At 47.4% G+C, this 25,999-nt stretch overlaps 1 protein-coding gene across 1 annotated transcript in view; it reads left to right on the top strand.

The window, feature by feature from the left end:
* Window positions 1-6,832: 6,832 nt before the first annotated feature.
* Window positions 6,833-25,999, top strand: part of LOC115207212 (plasma membrane calcium-transporting ATPase 2) — a gene marked incomplete in the record, with an annotated part of 205,447 nt that continues 186,280 nt past the window's right edge. The window contains 1 exon segment of the mRNA XM_029774185.1: window positions 6,833-7,607. Within this exon segment, the coding sequence (XP_029630045.1) occupies window positions 7,403-7,607 (205 nt within the window).

The following is a 25,999-nucleotide window of genomic DNA, read 5'->3' as shown; positions in this document are numbered from 1 at the left end:
TGTACCTACTGATCCATACAGCACCATGCTGTACCTACTGATCCATACAGCACCATGCTGTACCTACTGATCCATACAGCACCATGCTGTACCTACTGATCCATACAGCACCATGCAGTACCTACTGATCCATACAGCACCATGCTGTACCTACTGATCTATACAGCACCATGCTGTACCTACTGATCCATACAGCACCATGCTGTACCTACTTATCCATACAGCACCATGCTGTACCTACTGATCCATACAGCACCATGCTGTACCTACTGATCCATACAGCACCATGCTGTACCTACTGATCCATACAGCACCATGCAGTACCTACTGATCCATACAGCACCATGCTGTACCTACTGATCCATACAGCACCATGCAGTACCTACTGATCCATACAGCACCATGCTGTACCTACTTATCCATACAGCACCATGCTGTACCTACTTATCCATACAGCACCATGCTGTACCTACTGATCCATACATTACCATGCTGTACCTACTGATCCATACAGCACCATGCTGTACCTACTGATCCATACAGCACCATGCTGTACCTACTGATCCATACAGCACCATGCTGTACCTACTGATCCTTAGTGTTGATACCACCTGTTTATCTTCTGGTCTCTCCTCCAGCTAACATTAGTGTTAATACCACCTATCCCCATCGTCTGTTTAATCTGCCGTATTTACCATGTTTGTAACGTCTGCTTCCGACTCACACTCTCAAACACCTATATCCCCTGAACGCAGCTCACTCTCCCGATCCCAATCACCTGAATTCTGATCACCTGTTCACAAACCTGTATGTCATTATCACACACTATTTAGTTCAGTTCTTTGCACCCCGTCACTGTGAGGTATTGTTTGTTTTGATTCACACTTCTATTCAGTGTTTCCCCGTGATTTACTCCTCCCGTGTTTGATAGTTTTCGCCTGCCTCACTAACGACGCCTTTTGCCTGCCTGTACTTTAGCCTATCGGATTTCCTGTTATCAACCTATTGCCTGATCTCCTGGACTACGTTACTAGCCTTTTCCCTGCCTGTACTGTTACCTTTTTGGACCCCCCTGTGTATGACCTTCTGCCTGTCCCTGGACCCAGCTACCTGCCTCCTCCTGTGTATGACCTTCTGCCTGCCCCTGGACCCAGCTACCTGCCCCGGGACCCAGCTACCTGCCTCCTCCTGTGTATGACCTTCTGCCTGTCCCTGGACCCAGCTACCTGCCTCCTCCTGTGTATGACCTTCTGCCTGTCCCTGGACCCAGCTACCTGCCTCCTCCTGTGTATGACCTTCTGCCTGCCCCTGGACCCAGCTACCTACCTCCTCCTGTGTATGACCTTCTGCCTGCCCCTGGACCCAGCTACCTGCCCCGGGACCCAGCTACCTGCCTCCTCCTGTGTATGACCTTCTGCCTGTCCCTGGACCCAGCTACCTGCCTCCTCCTGTGTATGACCTTCTGCCTGCCCCTGGACCCAGCTACCTGCCTCCTCCTGTGTATGACCTTCTGCCTGTCCCTGGACCCAGCTACCTGCCTCCTCCTGTGTATGACCTTCTGCCTGCCCCTGGACCCAGCTACCTGCCTCCTCCTGTGTATGACCTTCTGCCTGTCCCTGGACCCAGCTACCTGCCTCCTCCTGTGTATGACCTTCTGCCTGTCCCTGGACCCAGCTACCTGCCTCCTCCTGTGTATGACCTTCTGCCTGCCCCTGGACCCAGCTACCTGCCTCCTCCTGTGTATGACCTTCTGCCTGTCCCTGGACCCAGCTACCTTCCTCCTCCTGTGGTCCTTTACAAATAAACACCTACTGCGCCCTGCGCTTGAAACCATCTCTCTGTCTCCCCTCGCGTTCATTACAGTGTTCCTGTAGCACAGTGCTGAGCTTTTACCCACACGCCGTGTGGTGAGGAGACAGGGAGTGTGTGGAGACACTGTGTGAGCATGCTCATGGTGGCTTGGATTTGAGAAGCTGTGTGTGAATGTCTTTCTACTCTGCCTGCCGTTAATATTTACGAGCCGCTTCCTGATTTAGCCATGACTCGGTACAGCGGCTCCTTCCTGGAAAGATGTGAACAGAGCGTTACAGGAAAACTGATGGTTTTGCTTGTTACTGACTCAAAGATACAGGAGATAGAAGAGACAGTAAAGACAGGAGAGATATAGGAGGTAGAGACAGACAGGAGAGATATGAGGTAGAGACAGACAGGAGAGATATAGGAGGTAGAGACAGACAGGAGAGATGTGAGGTAGTAGAGACAGTAAAGACAGGAGAGATATAGAAGGTAGAAGAGAAAGACAGGAGAGATATAGGAGGTAGAAGAGACAGTAAAGACAGGAGAGATATAGGAGGTAGAAGTGACAGTAGACAGGAGAGATATAGGAGATAGAGACAGACAGGAGAGATATAGGAGGTAGAGACAGACAGGAGAGATATAGGAGGTAGAACAGACAGTAAAGACTGGAGAGATATAGGAGATAGAGATATAGGAGGTAGAGACAGACAGGAGAGATATAGGAGGTAGAGTAAGACAGGAGAGATATAGGAGGTAGAAGAGACAGTAAAGACAGGAGAGATATAGGAGGTAGAGACAGACAGGAGAGATATAGGAGGTAGAGACAGACAGGAGAGATATAGGAGGTAGAGACAGACAGGAGAGATGTGAGGTAGAAGGGACAGTAAAGACTGGATGGATATAGTAGGGAAGAGACAGACAGGAGAGATATAGGAGGTAGAGACAGACAGGAGAGATATAGGAGGTAGAGACAGACAGGAGAGATATAGGAGGTAGAAGAGACAGTAAAGACAGGAGAGATATAGGAGGTAGAGACAGACAGGAGGGATATAGGAGGTAGAGACAGACAGGAGAGATATAGGAGGTAGAGACAGACAGGAGAGCTGCGAGGTAGAAGGGACAGTAAAGACTGGATGGATATAGGAGGTAGAAGAGACAGTAAAGACAGGAGAGATATAGGAGATAGAATAGACAGTAAAGACAGGAAAGATATAGGAGGTAGAGACAGACAGGAGAGATATAGGATGTAGAGACAGACAGGAGAGATATAGGAGGTAGAGACAGACAGGAGAGATATAGGAGGTAGAGACAGACAGGAGAGATATAGGAGGTTAGAAACAGACAGGAGAGATGTGAGGTAGAAGGGACAGTAAAGACTGGATATAGGAGGTAGAAGAGACAGTAAAGACAGGAGAGATATAGGAGGTAGAGACAGACAGGAGAGATATAGGAGGTAGAGACAGTCAGGAGAGATATAGGAGGTAGAGACAGACAGGAGAGATATAGGATGTAGAGACAGACAGGAGAGATATAGGATGTAGAGACAGACAGGAGAGATATAGGAGGTAGAGACAGACAGGAGAGATGTGAGGTAGAAGGGACAGTAAAGACTGGATGGATATAGGAGGTAGAAGAGACAGTAAAGACAGGAGGGATATAGGAGGTAGAAGAGAGAGTAAAGACAGGAGAGATATAGGAGGTAGAGACAGACAGGAGATATATAGGAGGTAGAAGAGACAGTAAAGAGAGGAGAGATATAGGAGGTAGAAGAGACAGTAAAGAGAGGAGAGACATAGGAGGTAGAGACAGACAGGAGAGATATAGGAGGTAGAGACAGACAGGAGAGATGTGAGGTAGTAAAGACAGTAGCGATATAGGAGGTAGAAGAGAAAGACAGGAGAGATATAGGAGGTAGAAGAGAAAGACAGGAGAGATATAGGAGGTAGAAGAGACAGTAATGACAGGAGAGATATAGGAGGTAGAAGAGACAGACAGGAGAGATATAGGAGGTAGAAGAGACAGACATGAGAGATATAGGAGATAGAAGAGACAGACAGGAGAGATATAGGAGGTAGAAGAGACAGACAGGAGAGATATAGGAGGTAGAAGAGACAGACAGGAGAGATATAGGAGGTAGAAGAGACAGACAGGAGAGATATAGGAGATAGAAGAGACAGACAGGAGAGATATAGGAGGTAGAAGAGACAGACAGGAGAGATATAGGAGGTAGAAGAGACAGACAGGAGAGATATAGGAGGTAGAAGAGACAGACAGGAGAGATATAGGAGATAGAAGAGACAGACAGGAGAGATATAGGAGGTAGAAGAGACAGACAGGAGAGATATAGGAGGTAGAAGAGACAGACAGGAGAGATATAGGAGGTAGAAGAGACAGACAGGAGAGATATAGGAGGTAGAAGAGACAGTAACAACAGGAGAGATATAGGAGGTAGAAGAGACAGACAGGAGAGATATAGGAGGTAGAAGAGACAGTAACAACAGGAGAGATATAGGAGGTAGAAGAGACAGACAGGAGAGATATAGGAGGTAGAAGAGACAGACAGGAGAGATATAGGAGGTAGAAGAGACAGACAGGAGAGATATAGGAGGTAGAAGAGACAGACAGTAGCGATATAGGAGGTAGAAGAGAAAGACAGGAGAGATATAGGAGGTAGAGACAGACAGGAGAGATATAGGAGGTAGAAGAGACAGACAGGAGAGATATAGGAGGTAGAGACAGACAGGAGAGATATAGGAGGTAGAGACAGACAGGAGAGATATAGGAGGTAGAGACAGACAGGAGATATATAGGAGGTAGAAGAGACAGTAACAACAGGAGAGATATAGGAGGTAGAAGAGACAGACAGGAGAGATATAGGAGGTAGAAGAGACAGTAACAACAGGAGAGATATAGGAGGTAGAAGAGACAGACAGGAGAGATATAGGAGGTAGAAGAGACAGTAACAACAGGAGAGATTGTAGATTCAATGATGGTAGAAATAGTGGAGACAGTAAAAATATAAAATTGTATTAGTCATATGGGTGTAGACTTTACAGTGACGTCCTTCCCAACGATGCAGAGTTTAATAGTAACACAAGAGGAATAAAATACTGAATGGAGCTATATACAGGAAGTACCAGATCAATGTGGAGCTATATACAGGAAGTACCAGATCAATGTGGAGTTATATACAGGAAGTACCAGATCAATGTGGAGCTATATACAGGGAGTACCAGATCAATGTGGAGCTATATACAGGGAGTACCAGTACCAGATCAATGTGGAGCTATATACAGGAAGTACCAGATCAATGTGGAGCTATATACAGGAAGTACCAGTACCAGATCAATGTGGAGCTATATACAGGAAGTACCAGTACCAGATCAATGTGGAGCTATATACAGGAAGTACCAGATCAATGTGGAGCTATATACAGGAAGTACCAGAACGGCTCTGCTCTGTAGCTGAGTCGTTCAACACTCACTCTGCTCTGTAGCTGAGCTGAGCTGTTCTGCACTCTCTCTGCTCTGTAGTTGAGCTGTTCTGCACTCTCTCTGCTCTGTAGCTGTGCCGTTCTGCACTCTCTCTGCTCTGTAGCTGAGCAGTTCTGTACTCTCGCTGCTCTGTAGCTGAGTCGTTCTCCACTCTCTCTCTGCTCTGTAGCTGAGCTGTTCTGCACTCTCGCTGCTCTGTAACAGCCCTCTGCTCTCTCTCTGCTCTGTAACAGCCCTCTGCTCTTTCGCTGCTCTGTAACAGCCCTCTGCTCTCTCTCTGCTCTGTAACAGCCATCTGTTCTCTCGCTGCTCTGTAACAGCCCTCTGCTCTCTCTCTGCTCTGTAACAGCCCTCTGCTCTCTCTCTGCTCTGTAACAGCCCTCTGCTCTCTCTCTGCTCTGTAGCTGAGCCCTCTGCTCTCTCTCTGCTCTGTAGCTGAGCCCTCTGCTCTCCCTCTCTGCTCTGTAACTGAGCCCTCTGCTCTCTCTCTGCTCTGTAACTGAGCCCTCTGCTCTCCCTCTCTGCTCTGTAACTGAGCCCTCTGCTCTCTCTCTCTCTCTGCTCTGTAACTGAGCCCTCTGCTCTCTCTCTCTGTTCTGTAGCTGAACCCTTCTGCTCTCTCTCTCTGCAGCTAAAAACCCTTCTGCTCTCTCTTCTCTCTGCTCTGTAGCTGAGCCCTTCTGCTCTCTCTCTCTGCTCTGCTGTGGTGTGTGCTGGCGTCAGAGTGCTCAGAACCTCCCGCGCTTGCTCAATCACTCACTGCTCCCACTGCAGTGGCAGCTTCCCTCCCTCCGCTCTGTCCTCCTCTCTCTTGCACACACAATGCGGCTCAGCAGCGCACACAGCCTGGGCTCTTACTCTCCTCATTCATCACCGGAATGGTCGCTCTGTTCTGCTCTTTACCACAGTCGCTGATATAGACTCACCGAGCTACCGCCCAGCCTGTTTCTCACCTTCTCTCCCTCTCTCGCTCCCTCTCCTCTCTCTCCTCTCTCTCCCTCTCTCCTCTCTCCCCTCCCTCTCTCTCTCACTCCCTCTTTCTCTTTCTCTCTCCCCTCTCTCTCTCTCCCTCTTTCTCTCTCTCTCCCCTCCCTCTGTCTCTCCCTCTTTCTCTCTCTCTCCCCTCCCTCTCTCACTCCCTCTTTCTCTCTCTCTCTCTCTTTCTCCCCCCTCTCCCTCTTCTCTCTCTCTCTCTCTCTCTCTCTCCTCCCTCTCTCTCCCCTCCTTCTCTCGCTCCCTCTCTCCCCCTCCTCTCTCTCACCCTCTCTCTTTCTATCTCTCCCTCCCTCTCTCTCCCTCTTTCTCTCTCTCCCCTCCCTCTCTCACTCCCTCTTTCTCTCTCTCTCTCTCCCTCTCTTTCTCCCCCCTCTCTCTCTTCTCTCTCTCTCTCTCTCTCTCCCTCTCTCCTCCCTCTCTCTCCCCTCCTTCTCTCGCTCCCTCTCCCCCTCCTCTCTCTCACCCTCTCTCTTTCTATCTCTCCCTCTCTCTCCTCTCTCCCCCTCCTCTCTCTCTCTCTCTCTCTTTCTCTCTCTCTTTCTTTCTCTCTCTCTCTCTCTCTCTCTCTTCCCCCTCTCCCTCTCTCTCTCTCTCTCTCTCTCAGAAGGAGTAATGGAGAGGACCACCATGTAGACAGTCTGCAGCCAGAGACAGAAGAGAGAAGCTAGAAGAAGCTGCAGAATGGGAACATAACCTCTGGAGCGGCTCCTGATTGCTGCCATGAAAAGAAACGCACGAAGAACAGAAGGGATGTTATTATCTTGTGGACGGTACTACGCTCCTCTCGCTGGTCTAACTTGCTTCTCTTAGTGTTCTCCCGGATGGTCATGTGGTTATACGGTATTTTCTCCACGTCGCTCACTTAAGGGAACTGTCCGTATCTCAAACCGAGGATTTAGATGTTCCACCCTCTAGTCAGTCCGCGGGTGCCGCAGCATCGCGGCTCTTTCTCTCTCTCTCTGACCTAGAGATCTATCAGTTTGGTTTCTCCGGTATCGCCGGGCACATTCCAGTGTCATTCCTCTCTCTCTCTCTTTCCCTTTCTTCATTTTGAGAATCCCTCTTTCTCTAAACCTATACGACTCGTTAAGATACCGAGCAGCTAGTCAGTCATCATGGGGGACCTGACGAACAGTGATTATTACGCTAAGAACCAAGGAAACGATGTCAGCAGTAACCACGAGGGGGGCTTTGGGGTCTCGGTCATGGAGCTACGCGACCTCATGGAGCTGAGAGGCAGCGAGGCGGTGGTTAAGATCCAAGAGGACTATGGGGACATGGACGGGCTCTGTCAACGACTCAAAACATCACCCACAGAAGGTGAGTCACACTTCACACCTTCCTCCGGGCTCTCTCACTCTGTGTGTGTGTGTGTGTGTGTGTGTGTGTGTGTGTGTGTGTGTGTGTGTGTGTGTGAGGGGGGATTGTGTGTCAAACCCAGCAAGTGTTAAAGAGGTGCATGTTTTGTAACACTGAAGGCTATGATAATCCCATATGATGCAGTGTATGACATGTATGAATTAGAATTAGGTCACTTACACAATGTCTACGATTAAAACACAGTGTCAATGATTAAAACACTATGTCAATGATTAAAACGCTATGTCAATGATTAAAACACTATGTCAATGATTAAAACACTATGTCAATGATTAAAACGCTATGTCAATGATTAAAACACTATGTCAATGATGAAAACGCTATGTCAATGATTAAAACGCTATGTCTATGATTACAACACTATGTCAATGATTAAAATGCTATGTCTATGATTAAAACACTATGTCAATGATTAAAACGCTATGTCTATGATTAAAATGCTATGTCTACGATTAAAACGCTATGTCAATGATTAAAATGCTATGTCTATGATTAAAACGCTATGTCTATGAGTACAAAGCACCTCAGCCACTAAGTCATTTCAACGAGGACTAAAACAATGGTTGTGTGCTGAAGTAGTGTAGTCTAAAAACACTGGACAGCATAAGCAATGTTATATCGAGTATATCATTTCTGTATCTAGAAGCACAGCTACCAGAAAAGCTTTTGAAATGCTTAAAGATACTGTTATATAAACAAGTCTTAAAACACAGTACAGCATATCCATCCACTACCGGTATACCCACATGATGTGTACGACCATGTGCACTTAAAACAGACATTTGAATGACAGTAATGAAATGCCTCCGTGCTGTGGTTAACCCCTTGCCTGACGGCCTCCGTGCTGTGGTTAACCCCTTGCCTGACGGCCTCCGTGCTGTGGTTAACCCCTTGCCTGACGGCCTCCGTGCTGTGGTTAACCCCTTGCCTGACGGCCTCCGTGCTGTGGTTAACCCCTTGCCTGATGGCCTCCGTGCTGTGGTTAACCCCTTGCCTGACAGCCTCCGTGCTGTGGTTAACCCCTTGCCTGATGGCCTCCGTGCTGTGGTTAACCCCTTGCCTGATGGCCTCCGTGCTGTGGTTAACCCCTTGCCTGACGGCCTCCGTGCTGTGGTTAACCCCTTGCCTGACGGCCTCCGTGCTGTGGTTAACCCCTTGCCTGATGGGCTCGTGCTGTGGTTAACCACTTGCCTGACGGCCTCCGTGCTGTGGTTAACCCCTTGCCTGACGGCCTCCGTGCTGTGGTTAACCCCTTGCCTGACGGCCTCCGTGCTGTGGTTAGCCCCTTGCCTGACGACTCAAACTGAATTGTCCCTCTGCTCCATGTTCGCTACGTTCTTCAGTCTGAGACTGACATCGTCAAAGTCGTTTGTGGTGACGTCAAAAAGAGGGATGTTGTACAAAACAAAGTCATCAGTGATTGGATGATCTCTAACCAATCAGAGTATCAAAGCCAATGACGAAATTTCAAAAACACTGCTATACTCAAGTGTGTTCTGGCTCTTGGCCAAACATCACGGTTTCTGGGACCAATCAGACGGTCTAGAAATCATAAGGGACGGATCAGATCCACACTCATTGCGGAGAGAAGAAACTAATGTCCGTCGGCGTAGCGTAACGTTTGTCCGGAGCAAGGAGTCTGGGTAGCCAGCCAACTTTGCCCCCTGTTAGTGTGCAGTAACATTGCTTTCGTTAGACATTCCCAGAGCCAGCCCCTTCCTCTCGTCCTCATCCTAGCATCTCTCTCTCATCTCTCCGTCTCTCTAAATTAAATTCAAAGGACTTTATTGGCATGGGAAACGTATGTTTACATTGCCAAAGCAAGTGAAATAGATAATAAACAAATGTGAAATAAACTATCAGAAATGAACAGTAAATATTACACTCACAAACGTTTCAAAGGAATAGGGTCATTTTAAATGTCATGTTATGGCTATATACAGTCTTGTAATCATGTGGCTCAGGTGGTATAGCATGGTTCTTGTAATGCCAGGGTTGTGGGTTTGATTCCCACGTGGAACCAGTATGGAAAAGTACAGAAAATGTGTCTGCACACACTACTGTCAGTCACTCTGGATAAAAGCCTCCGCTAAATGACTGAAATGTAAGTACAAAAAGGAAAAATAAAATAAACAGAAATATGGGTTGTATTTACGTAAGCAGTAGAGGAGGGGACTAAGCACACACTCCTGAGGAGCCCCTTGTTGAGGGTCGGCATTGTGGAGGTGTTGTTGCCTACCCTTACCACCTGGGACCGGCCAGTCAGATGATCCAGTTGCATAGAGAGTTGTTTAGTCTCAGGATCCTTAATTTAGTGATGAGCTTTTGGGGGGACTATAGCGTTGAATGCTGAGCTGTAGTCAATGAACAACATTCTCACATAGTTATTTCCCCTCTTGTCCAGGTGGGAGTTGGCAGTGAAATTGCATCATCTGTGGATCTAATGTGTCGTTTTTCAAATTGGGGTGGGTCTGGGATAATGGTGTTGATTAGTGTCATGACCAGCCTTTTAAAACACTTCATCATTACATATTGGAGTGCTCCAGGGCGATAATAATTTAGTCAGGTTACCTTGGAACTCTTGGGAACAGGAACAATGGCTTGAAACATGTTAGGATTACAGACTGGGACCAGGAGAGATTGAAAATGTCTGTGAAGACACGTGCTATCTGTTAACCTGTTTAAACGTTTTGCTCATATCGGCCACGGAGATCGAGATCACACAGTCATCTGGAAAAACAGGAGCTTTCACGTAAGGCACAGTGTAATATTCCTTGAAGCGAGCATAAAAGGCATTTAGCTGGTTTTGGAACAACTCGTGGTTGGGTTTCCCTTTGTAATCCGTTATCGTCTGCAAGCCCTGCCACATACGACTAGTGTAGCAGCCGGAGTAACAGAATTCCACCTTCCTCCTATATTGTCCTTTTGAAGGGTTTGATGTCTTGCTTGGGGTCGTAGTGAGATTTCTTGTACGCGTCTACGTCTGTAGACTTTAGCTCAGCACACCTGTTGCCTGTAATCCAGGGTTTTTGGTTTGGATATGTTCTTATAGTTGCTGTGGGGACGACATCGTCTATACACTTATTGATGAAGCGCGTGACGGTTGTGGGGAACTCCTCAATGATATCGGATGAATCCCGGAACATGTCCCAGTCTGTACTAGCAAAACAGCCTCGAGTCTACTTCGTCCGACCACTTCCATATTGAGCGCATCACTGGTACTTCCTGTTTGAGCTTTTGTTTGTAATTAGGAAGAAGAAGAAGGTAGTCATGGTCAGATTTGCTTATTAAGGGGGTACGAAGCAGTGCCTTGTGGGTAGAATAAAAGTGGTGTAGAGTTTTAGCGCCCCTAGTGGCGCAGGAGACAGGAAGTGAGGTAGGATGGTTTTATGTCTCACAGCGTTAAAGTCTCCGCCCACCTGAAACGCTGCCTCTGGGTGAGCAGTTTTGTGTTTGTTTATGGCTCCATAGAGTTCGTTGAGTGCCACAGTGGTGTTGGCTTGTGGGAGGAATGTAGACAGCCGTGATAATTACAGATGAGAACCCTCTTGGTAGATTAAAGGGTCTACAGTTTACCATGAGGTATTCTATATCAGGTAGATTAAAGGGTCTATATCAGGTAGATTAAAGGGTCTACAGTTTACCATGAGCTATTCTATATCAGGTAGATTAAAGGGTCTACAGTTTACCATGAGGTATTCTAAATCAGGTAGATTAAAGGGTCTATATCAGGTAGATTAAAGGGTCTACAGTTTACCATGAGGTATTCTATATCAGGTAGATTAAAGGGTCTACAGTTTTGCCATGAGGTATTCTATATCAGGTAGATTAAAGGGTCTACAGTTTACCATGAGGTATTCTATATCAGGTAGATTAAAGGGTCTACAGTTTACCATGAGCTATTCTATATCAGGTAGATTAAAGGGTCTACAGTTTACCATGAGGTATTCTATATCAGGTAGATTAAAGGGTCAATATCAGGTAGATTAAAGGGTCTACAGTTTACCATGAGGTATTCTAAATCAGGTAGATTAAAGGGTCTATATCAGGTAGATTAAAGGGTCTACAGTTTACCATGAGGTATTCTGTATCAGGTAGATTAAAGGGTCTACAGTTTACCATGAGGTATTCTGTATCAGGTAGATTAAAGGGTCTATATCAGGTAGATTAAAGGGTCTACAGTTTACCATGAGGTATTCTGTATCAGGTAGATTAAAGGGTCTACAGTTTACCATGAGGTATTCTATATCAAGTAGATTAAAGGGTCTACAGTTTACCATGAGGTATTCTATATCAGGTAGATTAAAGGGTCTACAGTTTACCATGAGGTATTCTATATCAGGTAGATTAAAGGGGTCTGCAGTTTACCATGAGGTATTCTATATCAGGTAGATTAAAGGGTCTATATCAGGTAGATTAAAGGGTCTACAGTTTACCATGAGCTATTCTATATCAAGTAGATTAAAGGGTCTACAGTTTACCATGAGGTATTCTATATCAGGTAGATTAAAGGGTCAATATCAGGTAGATTAAAGGGTCTACAGTTTACCATGAGGTATTCTATATCAGGTAGATTAAAGGGTCTACAGTTTACCATGAGGTATTCTATATATGGTGAGCAAAAGCTTGAGATTTCCTTCACATATGAAGCAGCACACCAGTTGTTATTTATGAAAAAAACTAACAACGCCACCTTTCGAGTTCCCGAGAAGCTGCCGTCCGATCCCCGTAAAAAGTCATTATAAACATAATAAACATAATGAAAGTCACTATATAGCAAAGTTGGGTTAGAACTAGTAAGATGTTGCCCTCATCTGTCAGCGTCATCCTGTCACACTAGAGCATGTTGTCACGTCATCCAGCTCTCAGTAACTCCACCAGTGATAGATGCTATATAGCATGTTGTCACGTCATCCAGCTCTCAGTAACTCCACCAGTGATAGATGCTATATAGCATGTTGTCACGTCATCCAGCTCTCAGTAACTCCACCAGTGATAGATACTATATAGCATGTTGTCACGTCATCCAGCTCTCAGTAACTCCACCAGTGATAGATGCTATATAGCATGTTGTCACGTCATCCAGCTCTCAGTAACTCCACCAGTGATAGATGCTATATAGCATGTTGTCACGTCATCCAGCTCTCAGTAACTCCACCAGTGATAGATGCTATATAGCATGTTGTCACGTCATCCAGCTCTCAGTAACTCCACCAGTGATAGATGCTATATAGCATGTTGTCACGTCATCCAGCTCTCAGCAACTCCACCAGTGATAGATGCTATATAGCATGTTGTCACGTCATCCAGCTCTCAGCAACTCCACCAGTGATAGATGCTATATAGCATGTTGTCACGTCATCCAGCTCTCAGTAACTCCACCAGTGATAGATGCTATATAGCATGTTGTCACGTCATCCAGCTCTCAGCAACTCCACCAGTGATAGATGCTATATAGCATGTTGTCACGTCATCCAGCTCTCAGCAACTCCACCAGTGATAGATGCTATATAGCATGTTGTCACGTCATCCAGCTCTCAGTAACTCCACCAGTGATAGATGCTATATAGCATGTTGTCACGTCATCCAGCTCTCAGTAACTCCACCAGTGATAGATACTATATAGTATGTTGTCACGTCATCCAGCTCTCAGTAACTCCACCAGTGATAGATGCTATATAGCATGTTGTCACGTCATCCAGCTCTCAGTAACTCCACCAGTGTGGTTAAAACCTCTCTGGGAAATATGGGATGCTAGCGTCCCTCCCCGCCAACAGCCAGTGAAATAGCAGAGCGCCAAATTCAAAACAACAAAAATCTCATAATTCAAATTTCTCACACATACAAGTATTATACACCATTTTAAAGATAATCTTCTTGTTAATCCAACCACAGTGTCCGATTTCAAAAAGGCTTTACGGCGAAAGCATAGCATTAGATTATGTTAGGACAGCACCTAGACAAGAAAAACCACACAGCCATTTTACAAGCAAGGAGAGGCGTCACAAAAACCAGAAATACAGCTAAAATTAATCAGTAACCTTTGATGATCTTCATCAGATGGCACTCATAGGACTTTATGTTACACAATACATGTATGTTTTGCTCGATAAAGTTCATATTTATATCCAAAAACCCAATTTTACATTGGCGTGTAATGTTCAGAAATGTTTTGCCTCCAAAACTTCCAGTGAATGAGCACATCAATTTACATAAATACTCATCATAAACTTCGATAAAAGATACAAGTGTTATGCACAGAATTATAGATAAACTCTCCTTAAATGCAACTGCTGTGTCAGATTTCAAAAAAGCTTTACGGCGAAAGCAAACTTTGCAATAATCTGAGTACAGCGCTCAGACATCAAAACAAGCCATACAGATACGCCATTTTGGAGTCAACAGAAGTCAGAAATAGTGTTATAAACATTCACTTACCTTTGATGATCTTCATCGGAATGCACTCCCAGGAATCCCAGTTCCACAATAAATGCTCGTTTTGTTCGATAAGTTAATCTTTATGTCCAAATACCTCCATTTTGTTTGCGCGTTTAGTCCAGCACTCCAAATTCACTGAGCGCGCGAGATTAGTCCAGACGAAAAGTCAAAATAGTTCCATTATAGTTCGTAGAAACTTGTCAAACGATGTATAGAATCAACCTTTAGGATGTTTTTATCATAAATGTTCAATAATATTCCAACCGGACAATTTCTTTGTCTTTAGAATTGAAAGGAAAGGCAGCTCGCTCTCACAGCCGCATGCATGTTTGAGCTCATGTCAATTTTCCAGACACATGACTGAATCAGCTCTTATTCTCTTCCCATTCACAGTAGAAGCTTGAAACAAGGTTCTAAAGACTGTTGACATCTAGTGGAAGCATTAGAAAGTGCAATATGACCCCACAGACACTGTATACTGGATAGGCAATCACTTGAAAATCTACAAACCTCAGATTTCCCACTTCCTGGTTGGATGTTTTCTCAGGTTTTTGCCTGCCATATGCGTTCTGTTATACTCACAGACATCATTGAAACAGTTTTAGAAACGTCAGAGTGTTTTCTATCCAAATCTACTAATTGTATGCATATTCTAGCTTTTGGGCCTGAGTACCAGGCATTTTACTTTGGGCATGTTTTTCATCCAAGCTACTCAATACTGCCTCCTTTTTTAGAGAAGCTAAGCATATGTTTGTGTTTGTGGTTAGCGAGCCCTGTATGTGGTGGTGATTTAATTCCATTAAGCATATGTTGTGACCACAGAAATATGATCTGGGTTTTTCTCCTGACATGTAAACCAATCTGTCAACATGCTAGCATGGTCTCAATGTCACGTCCTGACCATATACTTAGGTATTTTTTGTATTATATTTGGTCAGAACGTGGCAGAGTTATGTTTGGTTATGGTATAGTGGGGTTGTGAGTGTTGGGTTAGGTTCTAGGTTAGGTTTTCTATGTGTAGGTGTATGTCTATGTTTGGTTAATTGGGGTTGGGACTCTCAGTTGAAGGCAGGTGTTGTCTATCTGCCTTTGATTGAGAGTCCCATATAGTGGGGTGTGTTTGTGTTTGGTATTTGTGGGTAATTGTATTTTGCACTGTGTTTCGTTTCACCTGTGAAACTGTCACCTTTCTCCTTTGCGTATTTATTTTGTTTTGTCGTTCCTATCTAAAATAAATATGATGTGGAACAGTCAACCTGCTGCGTATTGGTCATCGAGTGATTTCGATATATCTTCCAATGAGGGAGAATACGAGGATCGTGACAGAATTACCCACCAAACCAGGACCAAGCAGCAGAGGAACGAAGAGGAAGGATGGACATGGGCCGAGTTAAGGAGGAGCATTTCCAGGGCGATGGAAGAGTTTAGGGAGACCGAGAGGCATCCCCAATAATTTTTTAGGGGGGGGCACAAGGGCTGTTTGACGGGGCAGGAGCTGCCCGCCAGTCAACAGTCACCAGAGCTGCCCGCCAGTCAACAGTCGTCGGAGCTGCCCGCCAGTCAACAGTCGTCGGAGCTGCCCGCCAGTCAACAGTCGTCGGAGCTGCCCGCCAGTCAACAGTCGTCGGAGCTGCCCGCCAGTCAACAGTCGTCGGAGCTGCCCGCCAGTCAACAGTCGTCGGAGCTGCCCGCCAGTCAACAGTCGCCGGAGTGGTCAGACTGCGCTGAACTGCCGGAGTGGCCAGACTGCGCTGAACTGCCGGAGTGGCCAGACTGCGCTGAACTGCCGGAGTGGCCAGACTGCGCTGAACTGCCGGAGTGGCCAGACTGCGCTGAACTGCCGGAGTGGCCAGACTGCCCTGAACTGCCGGAGTGGCCAGACTGCGCTGAACTGCCGGAGTGGCCAGACTGCCCTGAACTGCCGGAGTGGCCAGACTGCCCTGAACTGCCGGAGTGGCCAGACTGCCCTGAACTGCCGGGGTGGCCAGACTGCCCTGAACTGCCGGAGTGGCCAGACTGCCCTGAACTGCCGGAGTGGCCAGACTGCCCAGACTGCCCCTATTTTCCAGACTGCCCAGACTGTCCCGAGTTGCCAGACTGCCCAGACTGTCCCGAGTTGCCAGACTGCCCAGACTGTCCCGAGTTGCCAGACTGCCCAGACTGCCCCGAGCTGCCAGACTGCCCAGACTGCCCCGAGCTGCCAGACTGCCCAGACTGCCTGGAACGGCCAGAACCTGAGCCGCCTCCAATATAGGTGGGTTGGGGAGGGGGGGTGTAGCACTGTGCCGTCGTTGACGGCAGCCACCCTCCCTTCCCTCCCTTTAGTTAGGGGGTTAATTGTGTGTTTTTGTTTTTTCGGTTGGTTTGTTGCATTCAGTGTATGCACCTTTAAGGGGGGTAATGTCACGTCCTGACCATATACTTAGGTATTTTTTGTATTATATTTGGTCAGAACGTGGCAGAGTTATGTTTGGTTATGGTATAGTGGGGTTGTGAGTGTTGGGTTAGGTTCTAGGTTAGGTTTTCTATGTGTAGGTGTATGTCTATGTTTGGTTAATTGGGGTTGGGACTCTCAGTTGAAGGCAGGTGTTGTCTATCTGCCTTTGATTGAGAGTCCCATATAGTGGGGTGTGTTTGTGTTTGGTATTTGTGGGTAATTGTATTTTGCACTGTGTTTCGTTTCACCTGTGAAACTGTCACCTTTCTCCTTTGCGTATTTATTTTGTTTTGTCGTTCCTATCTAAAATAAATATGATGTGGAACAGTCAACCTGCTGCGTATTGGTCATCGAGTGATTTCGATATATCTTCCGATGAGGGAGAATACGAGGATCGTGACACTCAATTGGGTCCTGACTGCTTTTTCTAGTGCATCCCTTAGTACTGAGACCTAGTAGGTCTGCCCTCCAGCCCACCCCACCCCAGCCCATTTCACCCCACCCCAGCCCAGCTCACCCCAGCCCAGCTCACCCCAGCCCAGCTCACCCCACCCCAGCCCAGCTCACCCCACCCCAGCCCAGCTCACCCCAGCCCAGCTCACCCCAGCCCAGCTCACCCCAGCCCAGCTCACCCCACCCCAGCCCAGCTCACCCCAGCCCAGCCCAGCTCACCCCAGCCCACCCCACCCCAGCCCAGCTCACCCCACCCCAGCCCAGCTCACCCCACCCCAGCCCAGCTCACCCCAGCCCAGCTCACCCCAGCTCACCCCACCCCAGCCCAGCTCACCCCACCACTTAGAAAAAAAGGGTTTTGAAAGTTTTCTTCGGCTGTCCCCATAGGATAACCATTTTTGGATTCAGATAGAACATTTTACATTTTATAATTAAGTCATTTAGCAGACGCTCTTATCCAGAGTGACTTACAAATTGGTGCATTCACCTTATGATATCCAGTGGAACAACCACTTTACAATAGTGCATCTAAATCTTTTGGGGGGGGTAGAAGGATTACTTTATCCTATCCCAGGTGTTCCTTAAAGAGGTGGGGTTTCAGGTGTCTCCGGAAGGTGGTGATTGACTCCGCTGTCCTGGCGTCGTGAGGGAGCTTGTTCCACCATTGGGGTGCCAGAGCAGCGAACAGTTTTGACTGGGCTGAGCGGGAGCTGTGCTTCCTCAGAGGTAGGGAGGCGAGCAGGCCAGAGGTGGATGAACGCAGTGCCCTTGTTTGGGTGTAGGGCCTGATCAGAGCCTGAAGGTACGGAGGTGCCGTTCCCCTCACAGCTCCGTAGGCAAGCACCATGGACTTGTAGCGGATGCGAGCTTCAACTGGAAGCCAGTGGAGAGAGCGGAGGAGTGGGGTGACGTGAGAGAACTTGGGAAGGTTGAACACCAGACGGGCTGCGGCGTTCTGGATGAGTTGTAGGGGTTTAATGGCACAGGCAGGGAGCCCAGCCAACAGCGAGTTGCAGTAATCCAGACAGGGAGATGACAAGTGCCTGGACTAGGACCTGCGCCGCTTCCTGTGTGAGGCAGGGTCGTACTCTGCGAATGTTGTAGAGCATGAACCTACAGGATCGGGTCACCGCCTTGATGTTAGTGGAGAACGACAGGGTGTTGTCCAGGATCACGCCAAGGTTCTTAGCACTCTGGGAGGAGGACACAAGGGAGTTGTCAACCGTGATGGTGAGATCATGGAACGGGTAGTCCTTCCCCGGGAGGAAGAGCAGCTCCGTCTTGCCGAGGTTCAGCTTGAGGTGGTGAGCCGTCATCCACACTGATATGTCTGCCAGACATGCAGAGATGCGATTCGCCACCTGGTTATCAGAAGGGGGAAAGGAGAAGATTAATTGTGTGTCGTCTGCGTAGCAATGATAGGAGAGACCATGTGAGGATATGACCGAGCCAAGTGACTTGGTGTATAGTGAGAATAGGAGAGGGCCTAGAACAGAGCCCTGGGGGACACCAGTGGTGAGAGCACGTGGTGCGGAGACAGATTCTCGCCACGCCACCTGGTAGGAGCGACCTGTCAGGTAGGACGCAATCCAAGCGTGGGCCGCGCCGGAGATGCCCAGCTCGGAGAGGGTGGAGAGGAGGATCTGATGGTTCACGGAATCAAAGGCAGCAGATAGGTCTAGAAGGATGAGAGCAGAGGAGAGAGAGTTAGCTTTAGCAGTGCGGAGAGCCTCCGTGACACAGAGAAGAGCAGTCTCAGTTGAATGCCCAGTCTTGAAACCTGACTGATTAGGATCAAGAAGGTCATTCTGAGAGAGATAGCAGGAGAGCTGGCCAAGGACGGCACGTTCAAGAGTTTTGGAGAGAAAAGAAAGAAGGGATACTGGTCTGTAGTTGTTGATATCGGAGGGATCGAGTGTAGGTTTTTTCAGAAGGGGTGCAACTCTCGCTCTCTTGAAGACGGAAGGGACGTAGCCAGCGGTCAAGGATGAGTTGATGAGCGAGGTGAGGTAGGGGAGAAGGTCTCCGGAAATGGTCTGGAGAAGAGAGGAGGGGATAGGGTCAAGTGGGCAGGTTGTTGGGCTGCCGGCCGTCATGAGACGCGAGATTTCATCTGGAGAGAGAGGGGAGAAAGAGGTCAAAGCACAGGGTAGGGCAGTGTGAGCAGGACCAGCGGTGTCGTTTGGCTTAGCAAACGAGGATCGGATGTCATCAGCCTTCTTTTCAAAATGGTTGACGAAGTCATCCGCAGAGAGAGAGGAGGGGGGGAGGGGGAGGAGGATTCAGGAAGGAGGAGAAGGTAGCAAAGAGCTTCCTAGGGTTAGAGGCAGATGCTTAGAATTTAGAGTGGTAGAAAGTGGCTTTAGCAGCAGAGACAGAAGAGGAAAATGTAGAGAGGAGGGCGTGAAAGGATGCCAGGTCCGCAGGGAGGCGAGTTTTCCTCCATTTCCGCTCGGCTGCCCGGAGCCCTGTTCTGTGAGCTCGCAGTGAGTCGTCGAGCCACGGCGCAGGAGTGGAGGACCGAGCCGGCCTGGAGGATAGGGGACAGAGAAAATCGAAGGATGCAGAAAGGGAGGAGAGGAGGGTTGAGGAGGCAGAATCAGGAGATAGGTTGGAGAAGGTTTGAGCAGAGGGAAGAGATGATAGGATGGAAGAGGAGAGAGTAGCGGGAGAGAGAGAGCGAAGGTTGGGACGGCGCAATACCATCCGAGTAGGGGCAGAGTGAGAAGTGTTGGATGAGAGCGAGAGGGAAAAGGATACAAGGTAGTGGTCGGAGACTTGGAGGGGAGTTGCAATGAGATTAGTGGAAGAACAGCATCTAGTAAAGATGAGGTCAAGCGTATTGCCTGCCTTGTGAGTAGGGGGGGGAAGGTGAGAGGGTGAGGTCAAAGGAGGAGAGGAGTGGAAAGAAGGAGGCAGAGAGGAATGAGTCAAAGGTAGACGTGGGGAGGTTAAAGTCACCCAGAACTGTGAGAGGTGAGCCATCCTCAGGGAAGGAACTTATCAAGGCATCAAGCTCATTGATGAACTCTCCAAGGGAACCTGGAGGGCGATAAATGATAAGGATGTTAAGCTTGAAAGGGCTGGTAACTGTGACAGCATGGAATTCAAATGAGGAGATAGACAGATGGGTCAGGGGAGAAAGAGAGAATGTCCACTTGGGAGAGATGAGGATTCCAGTGCCACCACCCCGCTGGCTCGATGCTCTAGGGGTATGCGAGAACACGTAGGCAGATGAGGAGAGAGCAGTAGGAGTAGCAGTGTTATCTGTGGTAATCCATGTTTCCGTCAGCGCCAGGAAGTCTAGGGACTGGAGGGTAGCATAGGCTGAGATGAACTCAGCCTTGTTGGCCGCAGACCGGCAGTTCCAGAGGCTGCCGGAGACCTGGAACTCCACGTGGGTCGTGCGAGCTGGGACCACCAGGTTAGAGTGGCAGCGGCCACGCGGTGTGAAGCGTTTGTATGGTATTGACAAGCTACAGAAGAGGCTACGCTAATGCAAAGGATATTGGAATGACAAGTGGACTACACGTCTCGAATGTTCAGAAAGTTAAGCTTACGTTGCGAAAATCTTATTGACTAAAATGACGAAAATGCTAGCTAACTAACACAACACTACACTAATCAAGTCGTTCCGTTGTAATGTAATAGTTTCTACAGTGCTGCTAGTCGGTAGAGGTTGGCTATTATACAAAAGCAACTTTGTAGCTAGCTGACATAACATAACACTAATCAAGACGTTCCTTTGTAACATATTTAGTTTCTACAATGCTCCTCGTCGGTAATAGTTGGCTGGGTATGGAACAATGGCGTCGCGGGGGACGGAAATAGCTGGCTAGCTAACCTAGCTATTACTAAACTACACAATTATCAAGCTATGACAAAGACAGCTATGTAGCTAGCTAACTAACACTACACTAATCAAGTCGTTCCGTTGTAATGTAATAGTTTCTACAGTGCTACTAGTCGGTAGCGGTTGGCTAGCTAGCGGTGTTGACTAGCTAGCAGCTAGCAGCCAGCAGTGTTGACTACGTTAGGAGGACGAAAAAATAGCTGGCCTCGATAATTACTCGAATTACTCTAAACTACACAATTATCTTTGATAGCTAAGAAAAAAAAAATTGTTCAGATCAAACAAACCAAACCGTTGTAATGTAAAGAAGTGTAATATTACCTGTGGAGCGAAGCGAAGTGCCCTTTTGGTTCCAGGTAGAATCCTTTTGGGTTCCATGTTGAACTCTCTTTGGGAGGGGATCTAAATGGAACCCAAAAAGGCTTTTACCTGGAGCAAAAAAAAATGGTTCTTTAAAGGCTTTTCCTATGAGGACAGACGAAGATCCCTTTTGGGTTCTAGATAACACTTTTTTATCTAAGAGTGTAGCACCACACTTGTCCCACTTAAGATAACCACAGATGCTGTATAACCATCATACTGCTTCAGACTGGTCTCATTGACTCCACGTAAGATAGTAATAAAAAATCCAGGACTTATTTTTCAGTCTCATTACTGAAATCTATTTCCCTTGCCCAAAAATGTATATATTTAAGCCTTTGTCTGGGGAAATGTTTTTATCCTTAACTGTTATAAGGGTCTACTGTCCTCCCTAGTTAACTAGTTTGTTGTCTTGTTTTATTAAATCAGAAGTTATTAGCCTGGGTGACCTAAATTATGATTGGGAAAATGCATGCTTCAGACATTCTAAAAGACATGTGTAATGATCTGATCCTAACCCAGCTGGGGACTAAGTATACACGGCACAACCCTAAAGATCCTTCAAAGTCAACTCTGATTGATCTTATTAAAAAATACACCAGAGAAATATGTTTCTACTGGTCTCTTCACCCCAAGATTTTAGTGACCATTTCCCAGGTGTTTGTGTTAGAGATGTGAGAATACAATAATCTAAGCCTTGTGACATCACAAAGAGCAACAGGCTTTTTTTGCATGATCTTTATTTTAGGGATCTTTATTTTAGGGATGTTGATTGTATCTCAGCTATGCCTGAACCTGATAGAGCTTTCAACACTTTTGCAGATGTCTTCAATACTATTCTAGATAATCATACTCTCTTCAAGAAACTACAAGGTTTAAGGTAGACTGAATGCCTGGTACACTCCGGGATTATCAGAGGTCATTCGTAAAAGAGATGAGTCACTAGAGGTAGTTAGTAGTAGGAGTCACTAGAGGTAGTTAGTAGTAGGAGTCACTAGAGGTAGTTAGTAGTAGGAGTCACTAGAGGTAGTTAGTAGTAGGAGTCACTAGAGGTAGTTAGTAGTAGGAGTCACTAGAGGTAGTTAGTAGGAGTCACTAGAGGTAGTTAGTAGTAGGAGTCACTAAAGGTAGTTAGAGGTAGTTAGTAGTAGGAGTCATTAGAGGTAGTTAGAGGTAGTTAGTAGTAGGAGTCACTAGAGGTAGTTAGTAGTAGGAGTCACTAGAGGTAGTTAGTAGTAGGAGTCACTAGAGGTAGTTAGAGGTAGTTAGTAGTAGGAGTCACTAGAGGTAGTTAGTAGTAGGAGTCACTAGAGGTAGTTAGTAGTAGGAGTCACTAGAGGTAGTTAGTAGTAGGAGTCACTAGAGGTAGTTAGTAGTAGGAGTCACTAAAGGTAGTTAGAGGTAGTTAGTAGTAGGAGTCATTAGAGGTAGTTAGAGGTAGTTAGTAGTAGGAGTCACTAGAGGTAGTTAGTAGTAGGAGTCACTAGAGGTAGTTAGTAGTAGGAGTCACTAGAGGTAGTTAGTAGTAGGAGTCACTACAGGTAGTTAGAGGTAGTTAGTAGTAGGAGTCACTAGAGGTAGTTAGTAGTAGGAGTCACTAGAGGTAGTTAGAGGTAGTTAGTAGTAGGAATCATTAGAGGTAGTTAGTAGTTGGAGTCACTAGAGGGAATCATATTGTTGTGTGGGTGTCAGTGAGAAGAGAAGAAAATAATAGAAGGGCTTCATTGGCTGCTAAAAGTTCTACAGTTTGACGATGATGTGGGCAGTATCCTCAGTGGAAGTCTGTTTCTTTGCTATTACTGTGTCTATTCTCCTCTCTCCTCCCGCACCTCCCTCCCTCCCTCTCTCTCTTGCCCTCCCTCCCTCCCTCCCTCTTTAGCCCTGTCTCATTCCTCCTCTGTTCCCGCACCGTCTGTCATCCTGTCTCTTCACACCTCCCTCTCTCTATCTGTCTCTCCATCCCTCCCTCCCTCCCTCTCTCTGTCTCTCTGTCTCTCCATCCCTCCATCCCTCCCTCCTCTGCTCTCCTTTTCTATTTCTGGTTGATGGCCTTCTACATCTCAGCGGAGAACACATCCTACATTAAACAGACTATTTCCTTTATACTGTATCGTACGTCCCAGCCTAGAACATTACATCCCAGCCTAGAACCCTACATCCCAGCCTAGAACCCTACATCCCAGCCTAGAACCCTACATCCCAGCCTAGAACCCTACATCCCAGTCTAGAACCCTACATCCCAGTCTAGAACCCTACATTCCAGCCTAGAACCCTATATCCCAGTCTAGAACCCTATATCCCAGTCTAGAACCCCTAGAACCCTATATCCCAGTCTAGAACCCTATATCCCAGTCTAGAACCCTATATCCCAGCCTAGAACATTACATCCCAGCCTAGACTCCCAACTACACACACACACACACACACACACACACACACACACACACACACATGCATATTTATTTTACTATAGTTGTGGGGACCGAACAATTGATTTCCATTCAAAATACTATTTTCCCTAACTCTATAGCTAACCCTAACCCTTAATCTAACCTTAACCGTAACCCCAAACCCGACCCTAAATCTTACCCTAATTTATAACCCTAACCTCTAATCCTAACTTATAACCTTAACCCTAATTGTAACCCTAAACCTAACCCTTAAGCCTAAAATAGCCCTTTTCCCTGTAGTGTAGAGGCTTCGACCTCTACACTGCAGCACATTCGATATGGTTGGGGGCATGCTCCATCTGCTTTCTCCTGAAGTCCATGATCAGCTCCTTTGCTTTGTTGACGTTGAGAGAGAGGTTATTTTCCTGCACCACTCTGCCAGGGCCCTCACCTCCTTCCTGTAGGCTGTCACATAATTGTTGGTAATTGTTGGCCTACCGCTGTTGTGTTGTCTGCAAACTTGATGATTGAGTACAGGAGGGGGCTGAGCACGAAACCACAAAGGTGTATTTGCCTACCTTCACCACCTGGGGTCGGCCCGTCAGGAAGTCCAGGACCCAGTTGCACAGGGCAGGGTTCAGACCCAGGGCCCCGAGCTTAGTGATGAGCTTGGAGGGTACTATGGTGTTGAAGGCTGAACTACGTATAGTCAATGAACAGCATTCTTACATAGGTATTCCTCTGGTCCAGGTGGGATAGGGCAGCTTGACGGCGATTGCATCATCCGTGGATCTTTTGGGGTGGTATGCAAATTGCAGTGGGTCTAGGATGTCGGATAAGGGTGGAGGCGACACCTCCTTTGCATATAGTTACATAGTTGACAAGGCTTTTGATTGTGGCCTGTGGAATGTTGTCCCACTCTTCTCAATGGCTGGGCGAAGTTGCTGGATATTGGAGGGAACTGGAACACGCTGTCGTACACGTTGATTCAGAGCATCCCAAACATGCTCAATGGGTGACATGTCTGGTGAGTATAGAGTAGGCCATGCAAGAAGTGGGACATTTTCAGCTACCAGGAATTGTGTACAGATCCTTGCGACATGGGGCCGTGCATTATCATGCTGAAACATCAGGGGATGGCGGCGGATGAATGGCACGACAATGGGCCTCAGGATCTCATCACGGTATCTCTGGGCATTGAAATTGCCATCGATAAAATGCAAAATGTGTTTATTGTCCATAGCTTATGCCTTCCCATACCAATAACCCCACCACCCCCATGGGAAACTCTGAACACAATGTTGATGTTAGGAAACCACTAATCCACCCAAAGCCAGTCTGCCATCTACCCGGTACCGGGATTCATCCGTGAAGAGCCCACTTCTCCACCGTGCCAGTGGCCATCGAAGGTGAGCATTTTCCCCACTGAAGTCGGTTACGACACCGAACTGCAGTCAAGTCAAGACCCTGGTGAGGACAACAAGCACACAGATGAGCTTCCCTGAGACAATTTCTGACTGTTTGTGCAGAGATTCTTCGGTTGTGCAAACCCACATTTTCATCAGCTGTCCAGGTGGTTGGTCTCAGACCATCCCGCAGGTGAAGAAGTTGGATTTGGAGGTCCTGGGCTGGTGTGATTACACGTGGTCTGCAGTTTTGAGGCCGGTTGGACGTATTAACAAACTAACTAAAACAACCTTGGAGGCAAATTATGGTACAGAAATGAAAATGTCATTATCTGGCAACAGAGCTGGTGGACGTTCCTGTAGTCACTGCTCTGGTGGACGTTCCTGTAGTCACAGCTCTGGTGGACGTTCCTGTAGTCACTGCTCTGCTCTGGTGGACGTTCCTGTAGTCGCTGCTCTGCTCTGGTGGACGTTCCTGTAGACACAGAGCTGGTGGGCGTTCCTGTAGTCACTGCTCTGGTGGACATTCCTGTAGTCACAGCTCTGGTGGACGTTCCTGTAGTCACTGCTCTGGTGGACGTTCCTGTAGTCACTGCTCTGGTGGACGTTCCTGTAGTCACTGCTCTGGTGGACGTTCCTGTAGTCACTGCTCTGCTCCGGTGGGCGTTCCTGTAGTCACTGCTCTGGTGGATGTTCCTGTAGTCACTGCTCTGCTCCGGTGGGCGTTCCTGTAGTCACAGCTCTGGTGGACGTTCCTGTAGTCACTGCTCTGGTGGACGTTCCTGTAGTCACTGCCCTGGTGGACGTTCCTGTAGTCACTGCTCTGGTGGACGTTCATGTAGTCACAGAGCTGGTGGGCGTTCCTGTAGTCACTGCTCTGGTGGACGTTCCTGTAGTCACTGCTCTGCTCAGGTGGACGTTCCTGCAGTCACTGCTCTGCTCCGGTGGGCGTTCCCGTAGTCACTGCTCTGCTCCGGTGGGCGTTCCTGTAGTCA

This window comes from Salmo trutta, chromosome 14 (assembly GCF_901001165.1).
Source record: "Salmo trutta chromosome 14, fSalTru1.1, whole genome shotgun sequence".
NCBI lineage: Eukaryota > Metazoa > Chordata > Actinopteri > Salmoniformes > Salmonidae > Salmo > Salmo trutta.
This window is presented reverse-complemented; position numbering and strand designations above follow the sequence as displayed.